This window comes from Emys orbicularis, chromosome 9, assembly GCF_028017835.1.
Source record: "Emys orbicularis isolate rEmyOrb1 chromosome 9, rEmyOrb1.hap1, whole genome shotgun sequence".
NCBI classification, from domain to species: domain Eukaryota; kingdom Metazoa; phylum Chordata; order Testudines; family Emydidae; genus Emys; species Emys orbicularis.
Genome location: NC_088691.1, coordinates 1025119 through 1045447, shown reverse-complemented (window position 1 = coordinate 1045447; position 20329 = coordinate 1025119). Strand labels below are relative to the sequence as shown.

At 47.0% G+C, this 20329-nt stretch overlaps 1 protein-coding gene across 1 annotated transcript in view; it reads right to left on the bottom strand.

The window, feature by feature from the left end:
• The window catches only part of TEX11 (testis expressed 11), a 107037-nt gene that overhangs the window by 8472 nt on the left and 78236 nt on the right, over positions 1-20329 (bottom strand). The window contains exons 22-26 of the mRNA XM_065411101.1: positions 17282-17398; positions 15108-15180; positions 12221-12370; positions 10683-10791; positions 1300-1420 (exon numbers count right to left, since the gene is read on the bottom strand). Coding sequence (XP_065267173.1) covers positions 1300-1420; positions 10683-10791; positions 12221-12370; positions 15108-15180; positions 17282-17398 — 570 coding nt within the window. The remainder of the gene's footprint in view (positions 1-1299; positions 1421-10682; positions 10792-12220; positions 12371-15107; positions 15181-17281; positions 17399-20329) is intronic.

Genomic DNA, 20329 nt, shown 5'->3' with positions numbered 1-20329 from the left:
CCGGGTATATTTTGGCTTTCACCACATCTCCAGGCAACGAGTTCCATAGATTGACTGTGAAGAAATACTTTCTTTTGTTTGTTTTAAATCTCCTGCCTATTAATTTCATTAGGTGACCCCTAATGCTTGTGTTATGTGAAGGAGTAAATAACATTTCCTTATTCAATTTTTCCACACCATTCATGATTTTATAGACTATCATATCCCCCCTTAGTCATTTCTTTTCCAAGCTGAAAAGTCCCAGTCTTTTTCATCTCTCCTCATACAGAAGGTGTTCCATACCCCTAATCATTTCTGTTGCCCTTCTCTGTACCTTTTCCAAATCCAATATATCTTTTTAGAGCTCGGGTGACCAAATCTGCATGCAGTATTCAATATGTGGGTGTACCATGGATTTATATAGAGGCAATATGATATTTTCTGTCTTATTAGCTATCCCTTTCCTACTGATTCCGAATATGCTGTTAGCTTTTTTGATTGCCACTGCACATTGAGCAAATGTTTTCAGAGAACTATCCACAATGACTCCAAGTTCTCTTTCTTGGGTGGTAACAGCTAATTTAGACTCTGGTGTTTTGTATGTATAGTTGGGATTATATTTTGCCATGGGCATTACTTTGCATTTATCAACATTGAATTTCATCTGCCATTGTGTTGCCCAGTCATCCAGTTTTGTGAGATCCCTTTGTAACTCTTCGCAGTCAGCTTTGGACTTAACTATCTTGAGTAATTTTGTATCATCTACAAATTTTGCCACCTCACTGTTTACCCCCTTTTCCAGATCATTTATAAATATGTTGATCAGTACTGGTCCAGTATAGACCCTTGGGGGACACCACTGCTTACTTTTTTCCATTCTCACCATTTATTCATTCCTACCCTTTGTTTCTTCTCTTTTAACTTGAGTGCCTGGCAATACTTTCAGGATCATCTAAGGATCCTTAATTTAATTTAAGGACAAGCCTTTTGTTATCTTAATCAGCCTGCCTCTGTTTATAAACAAACTCCCTGCCCTGGGGGTGGAAGCTGGGAGCAGCACAGAACTCATCCCATATCACGCTCAAGCTGTGTCTCAGTTAAGAGCTCCATCTGGGGCTAGGGAATACACTGCAAGTGCAGACCTCAGGTACTAAACTCAGCAGAGGCTAGAGCCACCCTCCCCAGCCTCCTTAAATGACACCCCTGCATGTGAGAGCCTAAATATTTTAAGATTTGTTTGCTGATTGCTCTCATTGCGGTGAGGACTTTTTAAGCTTACTCAGGATCATTTCCAATCTTTTGTTTTTCTGTTCAACTTACTGTGGTGCTTACAATGCTCAGAGCATCTTCAAAGTAGCCCCACACCTCCTCCAGTACACAAGCATCTGTGTCTATCACTCCAGTTGGCAGAGAAAGGTGAACCAAGCTGTGCAGACATTTGCTGGGAATCAAAACAGCAACAAAGAGGAAAACTTGTTAAATACCATATGGAATATGCATCTTTGATTACTCAGCAAAGCAACCATGCATGGAACAAATTAGCTGAGTTTTAACAGCAGCACCATTCTGGCATGTGTCTCCATGTTGTCTGCACTTCACTGCTTTGTACCCTACCCATTTCTGAAAGCAGGACATCCTTGCCCTGGGTCTGAGCTCATTCCTGCAGTCTATAGATGGGAGGCAGCAGCTATTGTATTTTAGGAGTTGCCCAACTGAAAAGAAGGGGAGAGCAGCTATTTCTATCCCAATCCCACTAAGGGAGCTAACTACAGGGCCCTGCATGTCTTGCTATCCTTTGAAATAAAGAAAAACAGCAGCAAATGCGTGCACCTTGAAATGGTTCTTCCTGCTCATTAAGGGAAAAGGCAGCTCCTTCATGATAACTCAGCCTGGACTTTAGGAGAGTGATTCACAGAGCATTGTCATGGCAGTTCAGGTGCAGGGGGAGCAGAAGAGGGGATTCCATTACAGGGAATGGAATCTGAGGCAAAAGGATGTCAGGTAGTATTTCAGTTTCCATATACAGCAGGTACCCTGGGGAGCTAGCTACTCAGCACCACTATATCATATATTTGGCATAGTATCTTACAATTAACTCCTCCCAGTCCCTGTGGCTTTCCCCACAGTTCTCTTCATTTAATTTCTTTTGAGAGGACTACATCACACCCAACCAGCTACAGTGTGCCCTATGGAGCACATCACAGGATAAAGCCAAAGCTGCTTACTGGCGCCTATTTGTAGCCAAGCATCTTCATTGGCCTAGTTACCACTGGGAATATAAATTGTGTTAGAAAGCATGTTAAGTAAACAGGTTTTAATTAACACTGTTGTTAAACATTAGTGTAACAAAGATAATCGTGTTGAAAAAAGTGTTAACTAGTCATGGGTAAGGCTACGTTTTAGTCATGGGTATTTTTAGGAAAAATCATGGACAGGTCACGGGCAGTAAACAAAAATTCACAGCCCTTGACCTGTCCATGACTTGTACTATATACCCCGACTAAATCTTGGGGGGGGGGGAGGCAGCCCCGGGGCATCGTGAGTGCATGGGGCGCGGCAGCCTGGGGAGTGCCAGGGGTGCTCGGGAGGGGGTGCCACGGGTTCTTCGGCGGGGGGGGGGGGGAGCAGCCAGGACCCCCACTGGTGCTGGGAGGGGAGGGGGTTGGCGGGGCTGGCAGGCTCCCTACCCAGCTCCTTGCGGCTTCCCGGAAGCAGGATATGTCCCTCCCTCAGAACCTAGCTCCCCGTACTGCCCCCCCACCCCAAGCGCCGGCTCCACAGCGCCCAGTGGCTACGGGAATGGTGCCTGCAGGTGGAGGCAGTGTGCAGAGCTAGGAGCTGAGGGTGGGACATGGAGCCCCCTCCCCCAAGGAAAGCGCCACACCAGAGCCCCCTCCCACACCCAAACTCCTGGTGCTGCTGGGGGGGGGGCAGTGGCCCAAGACTGCCCCAGTAGCAGCCCGTGCAGCTGGCCCAGGGGCTGCCCGAGCTGCTCAGGCGGCCCCCGGACCAGCCACACAGGCCGCTGCAGAAGTCACGGAGTTCCCGGAAAGTCTCAGAATCCATGACTTCTGTGACCACCATGACAAACTTGCAGCCTTAGTCATGGGTAATCCTAAAGTGACTAGTGTTGCCCATTTGTAGTAGCAGATATTGGAGCCTTGCAGCAGGTTAGTTTCCCACTTGAAGGGAATTTGGTGACATGGACTCAGGGTATTTTCTGTGTAATTTACTAACTTACTAAATGTTCACAAGTCCTGTTTATCTTGAGCAGAGGCAACCGAAATTGCAGCAACCTCAGCCACTACTGCCCTGTCACCAAGCAGCAGCTCCCTATTTTGCACTAATTTACTTAGCACACTCTGTTCTCGCCTAAGCCGGAGTCTTTTATCTGGGACACCCTTAGCTCAAAGCTGCTTTGCCCTGGACTGCATGATCTAGCAAGAGGGGCCTTAGCATGAACTCTCTTTTTGTTCCGAAGCTCTGCAACACAAAGGAAGCACAGACAGGTTTGGATGGAACCAGCTCCTTGCCAGTTTCCTTCTTGGAGGCCCTAGGGTTAATTACAACCAGCTACCACATTTTTAAACATGATGACCTTTGTCTACACTAGTGGCTAAGTGATGTATAACAGCATGTTAAAAGATATTAGTTAAACAAAACCAATGGAAGATTTCCTCCTTACATACTGTATGTATGCAGCACAAGTACACAAACCTACTCCGTTACCATTACCAGCACTAATGAGTTCACCCTTGAAGAGATCAGAGAGGAAACAGAGTCCCTGTGCCCAGAAGCTCACATTATGTTCTGGAAAAAGGGTGTCTATTAAGGTCTTGTCTATATTATAGAGTTTTGTCCACAAAAGTCAGCTTTCAGCAACAGAACAGTGGAGGTGTACACACTGTAATGCTCCTTCTGCCGACAAAACTCTCCTGCTTTGCAGAAAATATAAAACCACCTCAACAAGAGGCGTAGAGCTTTTGGCAATAAAATATCAACAGTGCCAGTGTAGACACTGCGCTTGTTTATGTCACTGTAAACGGCCTCCAGGAGGTGTCCCACAATGCCCATCCTGACCGCTCTAGTCAGCAGTTTGAACTCTGCTGCCCTGCACCTGGGAATTTCTGAAATTCCACTTCCTGTTTGCTCAGCATGGAGAGCTCACATCACATCTTCCCAGCTGACCACGGCATCTCCAGGCAGCAAACACTCTCCTGCTTGGAGTACCTGTGTTGTTGGATCTGCTGGCTCTGTGGGGAGGAGGCTGTGAAGTCCCAGCTATGCTCCAGCTGTAGAAACTTCGATATCTATGGTCAGATTTCTTGTGGCATGTTGGATAAGGGCTACGAATGGGACACGCATCAGTGCCGTGTGAAGATAAAGGAGCTGAGGCAGGCACACCAGAAGGCAAGGGAGTCAAACTGTTGCTCTGGTGCTGCCTGAAGACTTGCCGCTCCTAGGCAGCAATCCCACCTCCACAAACCGTGTGGATACTTTGGTGGGGCTGAGGACCTGAGGACGAAGTCATGGACAAAGTGGTCAAGTTGGAGGACGATGTGGAGCCTCCAGAGGGGTCAAGCCAGTCACAGCAGTCCATCTCTGATGCGCATGAAGCAGGAGAGGGGAGCTCTGGTAAGTGATCCTTTTGAGTTGATGCTGTTCTGTTATATGAGGTAGAGCTGTCCTTTGCTTTGTTATATTCTAGAAGTGGGTGAAGGGATAGAAATGTACAAGACTAGCTGTGTTTGCATGTGATTCGCATCCCCCTGTGCAGCTAAGCAATGCAGCAGAACAGTGTGTTAATGCACACCGAGATTTCATGGGAATCCTCTAGAGAGATCTCTAGGAAACTTTCCTGGATGTACTCGCCCATCCTCAGCCAAAGATTCCTTAGCAGAGCTGTTTTGTTCCTCCTGCCGTTTTAGGAAACTCTCCCATGCCAATCGGCAATCACTCGTGCAGGGACCAACACGGCACACAGACGAGCAGCATAGAGACTCAGTCTGAAGCGGCATACATGCAGGAGATGCACCCTTGCATACCCTCAGGAGTGAAATATTGGCTTCAGTGACCCCCGCCTATGGAAAATAGTGGCAAAATTTACAATATTGTCCCTAGTTGCCTCCTAGATCCTTTGTCCCATCTTAAGCACTCCCCCAGGCCGAACTCACCATGTTTAGGGCATTTGCTGAGATGTGTGCTTGCCAAGGGATAGCGAGAAACTGATTCATATTTCAAAAGAGGTGCATCTTACTATAATGATTTGATGCTATGCATGCACTAAACAATCATGCTTCTGTTTATTGTTTATTGTGCTTCTACAGATGTGGCCTTCAGAGGAACCCCCTACACACCAGCAGAGCGCCTCTACCAGATAAGTATCAGAGGGGTAGCCATGTTAGTCTGTATCCACAAAAATAACGAGGAGTCCGATGGCACCTTAAAGACTAACAAATTTATTTGGGCATAAGCTTTCGTGGGTAAAAAACCACCTCTTCAGCTGCATCTGAAGAAGTGGTTTTTTAGCCACAAAAGCTTATGCCCAAATAAATCTGTTAGTCTTTAAGGTGCCATACTCCTCATTGTCTACCAGATAAGGAAGCGAGCAAGGAGGACATGTTTCGAGAGATGCTCCAATCCTCAAAGGCCAAAAACCAAGAATGCAGGACGTGGAAAGAAAGTTTAAAAGAAAATTATAAAACAGATAGGACAGCAAGGAGATCCAGAAGTGAATTTTAATGGGCCAGGATCAGACGATAAAAGTGATGGAGGAGCAAACAGAGATGTTAAAAGTCCCTAATCATGCTGCCTGCAGAATTAATCCGTGCTTGTCCCCCCTGCCTCCCACCGCCAATACAGAACTGCTTTCCATGCCATCCCCAAACTCCTCCCACACATTCCTTGCAACTTTCCAGCCCGACTCGGTATCCCATTCACTCCACCCCTTCGGACAGCTTCCAAAATGATAGCTGGACTTACACACAGCAATAAGAGCCTACACTGCCCATCACTGTTATCTCCCTTTCCACCAACCCTTTTGTGTGTGTTGTTAATTGGTATTTAATAAAAACATACTCTCTGAAAGATAACAAATCTTTATTTGTCTCTTACACATGGTGGTTGCTGCTGGAATTAATACACAGTTGTAATCTGATCATTTGCTGATTACAAATCATGGTCAGAAATCATCAAAATTTCATGAAAGGCGGCAAATTAAAGCATGGCAGAGTGCTGTATAGAAAGACACATGACTGGTGCTCACTGTCAAAATGGTGCCTCAAAGCCTCCCTGATTCAAATAGCACCCCATTGTGCCCCTCTAATAGCCCTGATATCTGGCTGCTCAAAATCAACCACCAGGCGATTCGCCTCCATGCTCCACCCCAGGAGAAACTTTTCACCCTTAGCCTCACAAATATTACTCAGCGCACAGCAGGCTGCTACGACCATGGGAATATTTTCTGCATTTAGGTCTAACCTGCCATAAAGGCAGCGCCAGTGTGCTTTTAATCTGCCAAAGGCACATTCTACGGTCATTCTGCACCTGCTCAGCCTATTGCTGAAGTGATCCTTGCTGCTGTCCAGGTTTCCCATGTAAGACATCATGAGCCATGGGAGTAAAGGGAATGCTGGGTCTTTCAGGATCACGATGGGCATTTCAACATCCTCCAATGGAATCTTCAGATCTGGAAAGAAAGTCCCTGCTTGCAGCTTTATGTACAGGCAGGTGTTCCTGAAGGTGCATGCGTCATGCACCTTCCTGGACCACCCCGCACTTATGTCAGTGACACACCCAGTGATCCACAAGCTCCTTCAATACCATAGAGAAGTACTCGGTCGCAAGATGGTCCGGGGCAAAAATTGGACTCTGCTTGCCATCTATCGCCCTGCCGCAGTTAGGGAATCCCGTTGCCGCAAAGCCATCTACTATTTCACACATATTGCCAACAGTCACAGTCCTTTGTAGCAGGATGCAATTACTGGCCTTGGATACTTGCAGTAACGCAGCCCCAACGGTGGACTTCCCAACTCCAAACGGATTCACGACCGACCGGTAGCAGTCTGTAGTTGCCAGCTTCACACAGTGATCGTCATGCTCTTCTCCACCGCTAGGGCAGCTCTCATTTTGGTGTCCTTGCGCTGCAGTGCTAGGGCAAGCTCCGCACACAGTTCCAGGAAGGTGGCTTTGCGCATTTGAAAGTTCTGCAGCCACTGCTTGTCACCTTAGATCTGCATAACGATGCAATCCCACCACACAGTGCTTGTTTCCCAAGCCCAAAAGCAATGGTCCACTGTGTGCAGCTGCTCCGTGAATGCCAAAAGTAATCTGGTGTTGTTTCTTTCCATGGCACACAGAAGGTCAGGTACCTAGGATTCCTGGTCACATTGGATGCTCATGATATATTGCATAATCAGCTGTGATGTGTTCATAATAGTGACCACAACAGTAGAGAGCAGTGCAGGGTCCATGCTTTCAGAGATAGCAGGCGCACAGTAAACAGGGGAAATTGGAAAATGCTGTGAAATGCAGTCGGAAGCCCATGGAATGTTGGGACGGAAAAAAGTGCATCATGGGACGTTGAGCCCACATCCATGATACACTGCAATCCACTCCACCTTCCCACAACTTCTAGCTGCAGAAGGTGGCAAGTAGCACAGTGGGATAGCTACCCACAGTACACTGCCCTCACTGTCGATGCTAGAGCACCAACTGTGGACACGCTCTGCCACAGAAGGAGCATTGTGCGAACATGCAAATGTGATTATATGCAAATGTAATTATACTGGGTTTTGATTGTCGGCATAACTTGCGTTGACAAAACGCTGTAGTGTAGACAAAGCCTAAGTGAGAGCGGTTTTTATTCAATGAACATGGGCTCATCTCTTGGGCATCATGTTTTAAGCAGTCACTCGCTGATTCAGAAGCTACCTCCTTAGCATAGGCTGACGTCTTCTGGCTCTCCCCTCCCTAAGGATATATCTTCACTATAGAGTTAACTCAGGCTCTAATTCAGGCCCCCAGAATTCCTCTTCTGTCCACATACTACACCCTCTCATCCGAGTTTAGTGATGCGTTCAAGCTGGGCTAGCTGGCTCTTCTGGGGCTGTAGATAAAACCCAAATGTTGCTTTCACTCAGGGTGGTGACCCATCTTGCAGGCTAATCCCCCTGCATGCTGACAGTCCTCGAATGTGTTCCCACAATTCCCCTTGTGTGCCCAGAAGAACAGACAATTTTTTCCACAATTCACTGGGAATCATAAGGCAGCTCAGCTTACTGCCACACCAAGAACATGGGGTATGACCCCAGAAGGCGAGATTACTTACTTATACAGTAACCGAGTTCAAGAAGTTTTGTTCCTACAGGTACTCCATGTGAGAACGATAGCACATGGGTGTGCGCACAATCAGAGATTTTTGTCAGCAGTGTTCATGTATCTGCGCCTGTGCCCTACGCACCCTCCTGCTCCAATACGAGAGTATATAGGGAGAGGCAGACCCACCACCATTCCAGTTCCTTCCCAATCAGGAAGTCCAGATGCAAAGACTCCAAAGTAGAGGAGGGAGGATAGTGGAAAACCTATAGGGACAAAGCATTTTGAAGAACTCTGGTTACTGTAGAGGTAAGTAACCTCTCTTCCTTCTTCAAGCTATTGTCCCTATGGATGCTGAATGTGTGGAGATTCTTGCACAGTACCTCAATATGGAAGAGGGTGCTGAGGAGGCAAATTCAGTATAGATCACAGAACCGCATCACCAAAGGCTTCATCTGCCCTGCAAGCAGGTGCAATAGTGTAGTGGGAAAATGTGGGCACAGAAGACTAGGTGGCAGCCCTACAAATGTCTGTGATGGGTATATTCTTAAGTAGGGCTACAGAGGTGGGTTGGGCACTAGTAGGATGGGAAGTAATCTTCGGTGAGGGAAGCCCTCCAGATGCTTCACAGCATGCCAAGATCCATTCTGAGATCCTGAGATAGTCTTTGGGTGAAAATCGACTGTCCATTCATTCTAAAAAGAGATCGAGTCTGGGATAAGTTCTGGAGGGCTTCGGCCTATCGAGATAGAAGGCAAGAGCTCTTCTTACATCCAGATTATGAAGACTAGCCTCCTCTCTCAACCAATGAGGTGTGGGGTAAAACCCTGGCCATTGAATGACCTGATTGAGGTGGAAGTCTGATGAGATCTTAGGCAGGAAACAAGGATGGGGGCATAGAGTCACCTTCTCACAGTAGAATATCATGTACAGGTGGGGTCAGTCATAAGTGCCCCTAGTGCTCCTATCTTTCTGGCTAAGGTGATGGCTATGAGGAATGAGACCTTGAAGACCAAATGAAGAAATAAGCAGCTCCCCAAGGATTTGAATGGGGGTCTTCTTAAGGCAATGAGAACCAAATTAAGGTCCCAGAGTAGGGTGGAGGGTTTCCTGCTATTCAGCAGCACTGTCTGAACCTCAAGAGAACAATTCTGTTCTATGCCCAAGAGCCATCAAGGAAGCCTTGAGGTGCAGCGATGAAAAACTGAGGTGGGTTATGGTTACTGATTCCTGGGTCAGAAGGTCTACTGTCAGAGGAAAGCAAAGCGCAGAGAGAGGCAAAGCAGATCTGAGAACCACACCTGCCTCGGCCATGATTGTGCTATCAGAATGGTCACTACTCTCACCTGTTTCAACTTGTTCAGAAATTTCAGGATTGATGGTGTTGGAGGATAAGCATACAGCAGGACTTGAGGATGGGGAAAAACCTGTGGCAGGCCTGGCATCCTGAGGTTTTTGGCATAACCCATCGAGGGAAAGGCAGCAAACAAACAGGGATTGAGGGCAAAAAGGCCATGAATGCGAAGAAAGGAGGGGGAGTGGAACCCCCTTCAAAAACACAAACCTATGCTAAAAATATCCAAAACAAACAAACTCACAGAAAAGAAATAAAACAATAAAATGTTGAAGTGAAGTAAGCTGTGAAGCTATGCTTCAGACACCACAATTGCTCTATCTCGAGCTGCAGGCAGTTGAGAAGGAACTGGAGTGGTGATGTGTCTGCTCCTCGTGCCAGAGCACAAGGGTGCATAAGGTGCAGGCACGGACCCACAGACGCTGCTGACAAAACTCTCCAATCAAGAGCACATGGGAGACACACATCTTCACATGGAATATCCATAGGGACAATCACTGAAAGAAATAGTCATAGTGACACACATGGGGGAGTGCGGTGCCTGTGAGGACGTGGTAACTCAGGGCTTTGCAGTGTGGCTGTTCAGAGCTGGGCTAGGCTAACCTACATGCTGATCACCCAAGTTAACTCTGCAGTGAAAACACAGCCTTATTCAAGTGAGCAGATCCACTGAAATCAGTGTGGCTATTGACATAAGCAAGAGTTTGACCCCTTCTGTTTATCATCATAACCCTTGTGCTCATTACTACGTCTTCTATCAAGTAACTAAGATTTTACTGGGTGCCTCACAGCCATAATACAGACAGGTTCCTGCCCCACAAGGCAAAAATCAGAGAGCACAGAGAAAGGGATCTAACATGCAATCAACAACTGATTCCCTTATATGTCTTCCTTCCCTGCCAGTCCCTCATTGGAACAGTTTGACATATAACCAGGATAAACAATGGTCAGTTGATGGGATACATGACCACCTGACTGCCTGTGCACATTCCCGGCCTCAGTCCTTCTAGCAGTAATTGGTGTGAACACTAACCTGACTCTCACAGCATCAATGGCTTCCTGTTTCCTATGAAGGGTCAGAGCGCTCTTGAGGGCCCTCTTACACACAGAGGGATAATGAGCAGGAGACTCCATCGCTAATGCTTGAAAAACAAAAGAACATGGAGAAGGAAAATGAAAGTGAACAAGGTCAGACCTCCCGCACATTGGTCACTGCGCTGTTTCTGGGTCCCCTGTGAGAAATGAATGAATCTAGATTTGCACAACAGAAATGTTATTTCATAAGCAGCAGTTTTATTCTTGCCCTGCAGAGCTGCACAGTACTAGTGACTGCAGGTGCAGAGCACAAGCCAGCATGGCTTTACTTCTTTCTTGTCACAATATCATAAATGACAGTTGCAGAGCTTAAGAAAATAGGTTCTGTAGTTAATCAGAGTTCTCTTTGTTGACTGGCTACGTCTGCTGCAGCAACAAAAAAATAGAGGTGTCCTACATTAACAATGGCTATTTGGTTTTGTTTTACATTTCCTGGCAATACCATATCTGATTTAAAAAAAACAAAGAGAAATGCAGAATCTAGGACTCGTTCCCTGACCAACACTAATAGCTTCAAAATACGTGAAATGTAAACAATTTGTCATTTTGGTTCTAAAATTCTCCCTCACCTTCCTGAAAGCCCATTCTAAATGCTCAAGTTCCAGAAGGCATGGCTAGAGCTTTGTGATGAGGACACAGAGCAGTACAGCAAGTGCCAGTTGCAAGCTTCTCCATTATCTTTGGATTTTAAGTCAAGACCGGACGTCTTCTGAAGGATCTGCTCTAGCTCAGTCAGAAGTTATTGGACTGGATACAGGAACCACTAGGGGGCACTGCATGGCTTGTGTCAGGCAGGAGGTCAGACTAGACAACCATACTGGTTCCTTCTGGCCTTAAACTCTATGAAAAGGTTTTGGATTTTTGAGATGGAGGGAGTCTGTAAGGCATTGGCTCATCTCCCATATGTATCACCAACAGGCTGATACTTCAAAATATGGAGATCTCTGGGTACTACCATGATCACAAATACCTCCCCCAGGCGACAAAGAATGCCTGGATTTTGCATAGATTTTCATTGCTGTAGAGCAGTGCTTCTCAAAGCCGGTCCGCCGCTTGTTCAGGGAAAGCCCCTGGCAGTCTGGGCTGGTTTGTTTACCTGCCGCTTCCGCAGGTTCAGCCGATCGCGGCTCCCACTGGCCGCGGTTCGCCGCTCCAGGCCAATGGGGGCTGTGGGAAGGGCGCCCAGCACATCCCTCGGCCCATGCCGCTTCCCGCAGCCCCCATTGGCTTGGGACGGCGAACCGCGGCTAGTGGGAGCCGCAATTGGCCGAACCTGCGGACACGGCAGGTAAACAAACCAGCCCGAACCACCAGGGGTTTTCCCTGAACAAGCGGCGGACTGGCTTTGAGAAGCACTGCTGTAGAGCATAATCCCACCCACTCCAAATGAAAGCGAAAGAATATCATAGGATGCAGCCATGACCAAGTGTCTTTACATGACTTTAAGAACTGTGGAAATGTAAATAGGGCCCTTACAAGCAATGGTTTCCAGCGTCTTAATCTCTATTTGTGGCAGTTCCCACACCAATTCCAGCAGGCTGTCCAGTTCTGGATCATTGAGTTTGGCTCTTGCTTCAAATTCATAAAGCAGCAGCAATGTGTCTGTTGGGTCTTTGGAGAAATCTCCTGCAGAGGAGACACAGTATTGCCTGTTATTAGTCAATCTGTTACAGTCAGTTTATGAAATGAAGCTGCAAGGTGCAGCTTTGCCCTCAGTAGCAGGAAAATTCTTAAACCAAGGCACTGAGACTTAACAGTAAGGAACAACTATGAGGTTTACTTATGTTTGAAGCGCATAAATACACACGGCACAGATTAAACTCCTGTAGTTTTCTCCCAGCATTAATCTGGAGTGAATAATCCCTAGTAAATTACACCTAGATAGAGAGGACTACCTCAAAAGCAAGCAACTTTCTTAATATTCCAACGTGACAAGCACTTTTTGCTCTGCAGAAACTGGGAACTCTCTTGGAAAGAAAAGTAGATGACTATTCAGAGCCAGAGGACAGCTTCCTAACTGTAAAGGGACTCTTCATTATGAGACTCTGACAGGCTGGGATTGTGAACCTATTTTCTTCATGTTTTAACAATCAGAACAATTTAAGATTAATCATTAGGGTCAAATTCTGGGCTCAGAGATGTGTGCACCACTCCCACTGAAAGCAGAATTTGTCACTAAGATTGAATATTAAGCAATAAATTTCTTCCGTTTATTAAATGGGTATTGAAGTCAAATGGAAAGTGAGCAATAGGCTCCTACGTAAGGCTCCTATACTGCTGTTTCTACAAAGGACATTGCTTTTGAGCAGTATGATGGCTCAGAAATGCCCCTTTTCATTAAACATGTCTTTTTCTCTCAGATAGTTCACACCTTATAGAGATGGTGCACTAAGCAAAATAATGGCAGCTTCACAGAATTGAAAATATTGTTCTACACATTATCAAAAGAGTAACAATCACACAGAGGAGGCCTCTACATAACAACGACCAGAAGCTAAGAGGAGTGCTAGCAGTATCTTCCTTCAGGAGACCTCGTTGGCATGATACTACAGTCTTGTAAGGGAAACTGAAAAAAACAATCAGATTGACATTTGAATATGTGACGCTGTATGGAATATGCGGAATGCTGTGATGTTATTGATACCACTATTATAAAATTGCAATGAATCTGATCAGATATGCCGTATAAGGTATCTGCGAAAATGTTATAATTTGCCAAGTATGATAATCTCATTTATATGTTTGTATCACCTTTGTATTATGAGTTATAGCTATGCAGGGTACAGCTGTATTTCCAAACTTGTGCTGTGTTTCTGGATGACACTCACAGACTAGGGTTGCCAGGTGTCTGGTTTTCAATCAAAAAGGGATCCTGGCAGCTCTGGTCAGCACTACTGACCGGGCCGTTAAAAGTCCGGTCGGTGGCGCAGCGGGGCTAAGGCAGGCTCCCTGCCTGCCATGGCTCCGCGCAGCTCCCAGAAGCAGCAGCATGTCACCCCTCCAGCTCCTACGCGTCGGGGCAGCCAGGGGGCTCCACACGCTGTCCCCTCCCCAAGGGCCAGTTCCGCAGCTCCCATTGGCCAGGAACCGCGGCCAGTGGGAGCTGCGGGGGTGGCACCTGCGGACGGGGCACCGCGCAGAGCCACCTGGCCGCGCCTCCGCCTAGGAGCCAGAAAGGGACATGCCGCTGTTTCCGGGAGCTGCTTGAGGTAAGCGCCACCTGGAGCCTGCACCCCTGAGCCCCTCCCACGCCACAATCCTTCGCCCTAGCCCTGATCCCCCTCCTGCCCTCCAAACCCCTCAGTCCCAGCCCGGAGCACCCTCCTACACCCCAAACCCCTCATCCCCAGCCCGACCCCAGTACCTGCACCCCCAGCTGGAGCACTCACTCCCCCTGCACCTCAACCCCTTGCCCCAGCCTGAAGCCCCCTTCCGCACCCTGAACCCCTCATTTCTGGCCCCACCCCGGAACCTGCACCCCAGCCCAGTGCCCATATCCCCTCCCACACCCCAACCCCCTGCCTCAACCCAGAGCCTCCTCCCATACTCTGAACCCCTCGGCTCCACCCCACAGCCTCAAGCACCCTCCTGCACCCCAAATCCCTCATCCCTGGCTCCACCCCACAGCCTGCACCCCCAGCCAGACCCCTCACTCCCTTCCCGCACCCCAACCACCTGCCCCAGCCCAGAGCCCCTCCCACACTCCAAACCCCTCAGCTTCAGCCCAGAGCCCCCTCCTGCACCCCAAATCCCTCATCCCTGGCCACACCCAAGAGCCTATATCCCCAGCCGGAGCCCTCACCCCCTCCCGCATCCCAACCCACTGCATCAGCCCAGAGCCCCCTACTGTATCCTCAACTCCTCATTTCTGGCCCCACCCCAGAGCCCGCATCCCCAGCCAGAGCCCGCACCCGCTCCTGCACGCCAACTCCCATGAGCCAGCCCGGTGAAAATGAGCAAGTGAGTGAGGGTGGGGAGAGTGAGTGACAGAGGGAGGGGGGATGGAGGGAGCTGGGGCAGGGCCTCAGAGAACCTGGGAATTTTTGTACAGGGTGCTCTAGTCATTGGCCAGCCCATAAAATTAATCTGAAATCTTTGAGTTCCAAACCTGCTGAATCAGACAGCATCTAGACAATGAGAAAGCCAACAAGGATACACAAAAATCATTGTGCTTCTGGCCTCTCTAGTTCTTACATCAAATCATTTTGTAATTCAGATGTTTCAACACTTTTGAATTGGAAAGAGCAGTTCCTTGATACACAAATTTTCCATTATCAAAGTGATAAGACTCTTAGAAATATTTGTTCTAAGTACTGCTATACTACATAATCAACAGCATTTGGTTACAGAATTTCTAACTTACCTGTTAGCTTCAGAACATTCCAGATTTCCCTGCATGCCTGGATATGATGAAGGGCCTGAGACAGAAGCTCAATCTATTTTGTAAAATTAATACATTATTTTTAAACTATGTTTTAAAAAAGAAATATGAATATAAATCTCACAGCAAACTACACTAGAGAAGCCTCCAGAGAACCTGACTACATAATAAGTGAAAAGCCAGGCTAACTCTAATGCATCATCTGCAACCAGTTTTCTTTTTCTTCTTCTTTAGGAGAGACCTCTACACCCCATTCAAAGCATCAAGGATCCTTCACACTTGAGGCTCCATTGGTCCAGGCACATAGCAGTAAGACGACTCTTAGCAGGGCCGGCTCTAGGCACCAGCAAAACAAGCTGGTGCTTGGGGCGGCACATTTTTAGGGGCGGCATGGCCGGCGCCAGAATGCCGCCCCTAAAAATGTGCCCCGGCCGCCCTAGCTCACCTCCGCTGCCGCTCGCGCGCTGCTACTCGCCCTCCCTCCCAGACTCTCAAGCCTGGGGGGGGGGGGAGCAGCAGCGCGCGAATCGGCTGTTTCGCGCGCCGCGGCCGCTCGGGGTCCCCCCCTCCCTCCCAGGCTCTCAAACCTGGGAGGGAGGGGGAGATCCCGAGCGGCTGCGGCGCGCGAAACAGCTGTTTCGCGCACCGCTGCTCCCCCTCCCTCCCTCCTAGGCTTGAGAGCCTGGGGGGAGGAGGCAGGGCTGGGGATTTGGGAAGGGGCGGAGTTGAGGCGGGGCCGGGGGTGGGGTAATTAAAAAACGGGGGGGGGGGGGGGGGCGGCCAAAATTGTTTTTGCTTTGGGCGGCAAAAATCCTAGAGCTGGCCCTGACTCTTAGGGACATGGCTTATATGAACCATCAGCCAGAAAACATTGCTACTGAGTGCAAGACATTCTCAAAACAGTTGAACATTCCTGTCTATGCAGTGCAATGCTTGCAGCCTGTCTGGTGAGTAAGAGACTAGTATCAGAACTAAACCCAAGTACCCAGCACAGCAGTAACACAGGGCGCTATAATCTGAGTGGAATGAGAAATTGAACCTCCGGCCCCTTGGCAGAGTAACAGAGGGCATTATCACCTATATTTGTACCAGAAATCAAATCCTGGAATCCAGAATGGTATTATCACCTGACACCATACAGCAGGGGCTCTCAAACTGGGGGTCAGGACCCCTCAGGGGGTCGTGAGGTTATTATCTGGGGGGTCGGGAGCTGCCAGCCTCCACCCCAAACCCCGCTTTGCCTCCAGCATTTATAATGGTGTTAAATATATAAAAAAATGTTTTTAATGTATGGGGGGGGTCGCACTCAGAGGCTTGCTGTGTGCAAGGGGGCACCCGTACACAAGTCTGAGAACTCCTGCCACACAGATTTGTAAGAAGAGCCATGCATAGGTTGCAAACACGAGAGCAACTAGCAGCAGTGGTCTGTTCTGCATGGCTGGGCGCTCAATCCTTGTCAAAGAGGTGCAAAGGCAAGATCAGTGTCACAGTGAGGGCCAGTACTCACAGGAAAGAGTCACTCCCAGAGTGTTTTTAAAAAAGAAACTTATTTTTGTGCAATGTTCTCTGCAGAAAAGACAGAGGCCCCAGCACTGAACCTCGCTCTGCAAACCTTTGCACTGACCACCACTCAGACTTCTGTTCATCTTCCACAACCTATTAACTTGAATATTCTCCTCCAGGGTGTGTGTATGTATCAGAAAATAAAAACTGTGACCTTCATGATATTCACATCACCACCTCAGCAACTGCATAATCCTACTGCTATAGTCTTAATCTGCCTCTTCCACCCTGGTTTGTTATCACCCCTTCTTACACGTTATCTTAATGTAGATGGTAATGTAAACTCCTGGGGGCAGGGACACTGGCCCAGATCCTCTGATAGTGTAAATCCATTTAGCTCCATTGAAGTCAACAAAATCAATTTACAGCAGCTGAAAATCTGGTCCAATATCTTATATTGTTTGTAAAGCAACATGCACATTTACTCTATATTGTGAAAGGCTTGTATTTTCAAGCTCCCATCCTAAGTGAAATAACTGAGAATGATAAAAACACCAAAAGAAGCTATGTTTAGGGTACATTAAAAGCCAGATGTACACCTGCCCAATATGTAAAGGGTCAGCACTATACCTGTTCACACAACAGCACTCTACCTGGTCAGTGAGTGTTAAACTGCATCGCCCCATTTCCAGATCAACTGCTGCAGCCAACAGCAAGCATGTCTTCTGGGCAATCAGAACAGCTTTATCAGAAGGACAAAACTGGGACAACTAAAACAGAAACATGAATAGACAGCGAGGATACTGCTAGGCCACGGCTAGCAATCAACAAAGAAAGAAACATTTTCTACTGCAGTGATAAAAAGGAAGCAGTTTACTTATCATTTCCATTTTTCCTTTATCTCCCACTGTTTGTGACACTTTTCCAGAGGCTCAAGTACCATTTCCTTCCTTCCCACTCATCTTTTTCCACCTGGCGAGCACTGATTACGTCACTTCTGTTGAAGCTGACCCTTCTGGGCCTTTCTGTTTTGTCCTTGGTTTATACAGCAGCAGCAACAATAATGACAGCACAATTTGGGGACAAGTTTTACTTAACGGGACACTAGGCGGGTATATCTTATATTGGACCAACCTCTGCTGGTCAGAGAGACAAGATTTCAAGTTTACACAGAGCTCTTCTTCAGGTTCACGTAAGTTCAAAAGCTTGTCTCTCTCACCAACAGAAGTTGGTCCAATTAAAGCTATTACCGCACCTACCTTGTCTCTCTAATATCCTGGAACCAACACGGCTACAACAACATCACATACATTAAAGGGATACTCTCAATCATTCTTTTATATTTTTCCTATATTGCTAGCTCTCAAAATCACTTTCTCCTTTTCTTATGGGCAAACATTTTTTCCCCATGTTCTGTATAGAACTGAAATTAACAGACGTTTCTTGTTTACAGGGACATTGTACAACCTTCAAATATGCCTCCCCATTCTGAAAATGGCAACACTTATTTTAAATGACAGGTTTCAGAGTAGCAGCCGTGTTAGTCTGTATCTGCAAAAAGAACAGGAGTACTTGTGGCACCTTAGAGACTAACAAATTTATTTGAGCATAAGCTTTCGTGGGCTACAGCCCACTTCTTCGGATGCATATAGAATGGAACATATATTGAGGAGATATATATACACACATAGAGAGAGCATGAACAGGTGGGAGTTGTCTTACCAACTCTGAGAGGCCAATTAAGTAAGAGGGGAAAAAAATTGGCCTCTCAGAGTTGGTAAGACAACTCCCACCTGTTCATGCTCTCTCTATGTGTGTATATATATCTCCTCAATATATGTTCCATTCTATATGCATCCGAAGAAGTGGGCTGTAGCCCACGAAAGCTTATGCTCAAATAAATTTGTTAGTCTCTAAGGTGCCACAAGTACTCTTGTTCTTTTTGTAGATACAGACTAACACGGCTGCTACTCTGAAATAAAATTACGCCAGATTTAGACCAGTGTAAATAAGATTAACCCAAACTCTCTCTCTTACGTTGATGAATAGTCAGTCAGTCACTTTTTAAGGCACTCAACCCTTTGTCCCCACAATGCCTTAGAGCCTAAAGCTTGGGCTGAGGACCAAAACTACAGTACAATGAAATTGCACAGGTAAGGCTCATCTGTGAAAGAGACAGAACTTTCTCAGGGGCCAATATCGAACTGTGGAACATACACCCAGAGGCTCTAAAGACCATCATAACCCTCACTATCCTTCCATTCCTGGTGCAAGGTACAATTCTACCTGCCTTGCTAATATAAACACAGAGCACAGTGTACATGTAATATATTAAATTACTTTGAAGAATAGAAATAACCCCCAGACTCAGAAACTCTCCTCCCTAGGGAGAGGAATACAGAAAGAATGAACCACACATGACAGGGGCTAGTCACATCGCTTACGGCACTTCTGGGAGATGCTCAGTTACTATTGTGATGAGGGTCATATTAGAACCTGAATAGAATCAAGTATGTGATTCACTGAGAATTTTAAAATCTCCACAAGTCAGTTGTCTCAGCCTGACATCCCTACAATTGTCTGAAAATAAGAGTCTTTTGAAGATGCAATGAAAATTAATCTTGGATGGGACTCTGACTGTCACACACATGCTGTGCCTCCCCTAGGAGGTGCTGGAGAAGGACACATTTATCACAACATTTTGGGCGGTAAGTACAGAGATACTGCATGTCCATTCATCCCAGCAGGGGTTGGACATTACAGTAACTGCGTGAGTTCACAATATTTCAAACCTCCATCAAATAGCAGCTCTTTGTTATTTAAATTAATCAGTGACGTCAAAGATAACTGGAAATATCCTTCCCCTCATAGATTTGGGGCTTAAACTACATGTCTGTGTTCTTCTCATTGACAACTTTTCCCAGCTAAAGAAGCCCTTGTTTGCCCACCTTTAGTGGTAGAACAGATAACGTTGCACTTGCTCTGAAATCAGGATTGACAGATGGTTGTGCTGTTTTGAAGATTAAACAGTATTCCTAGAACCCTGCTTTTAATTTCAGCCTCAGGTCACAAGTGTTCAGGTAGCTGGATGGGATGAACCTGTCCTGTACAGAATCCAGTTCTACAGAGAGGAGTTGTGTATAGACCAGACTTCGGGTAATTGTAATACAACATATTTCTGGTATATTTTATAACAAAGTGTAAGTTTATTTGGATAATTACAGGACTATGAATAAAGAGGTGTTACTCACCTTGTGCAGTAAGTGGATTTCTTTGAGATGTGTGTCCCTATGGATGCAGCACTTCAAGCATACTCACACCCCTGGCGCCTTTAATCAGAGATTTTTGGTGGTAGTGACTATTCGGCCTGTGCATATGCCCTATGTTTCTTAATCCCCCTCTCTGAGGCTATATAGGGCTGCGTGGGCGAACTGCCCTCAGTTCCTTCTCTACCACGTCCCCAGAGGATTCTCCAAAGCAGAGAGGAAGGAGGATGGGTAGCGGAGCACCCATAGAGGGACACATCTCCAGTTTCTGCACAGGGTGAGTAACCTCTCCTTCTTTCAGTAGGCCCCCTATGGTGTTTACCAAGGTGATTACTGAGCAGTACCCCCAACTGGAGAGGGAAGCTTCAGAGCCAAGTCACGACTCAAGACAACACAGCATTTCCAACAGCAACATATGGTCTACTAAACCACTGC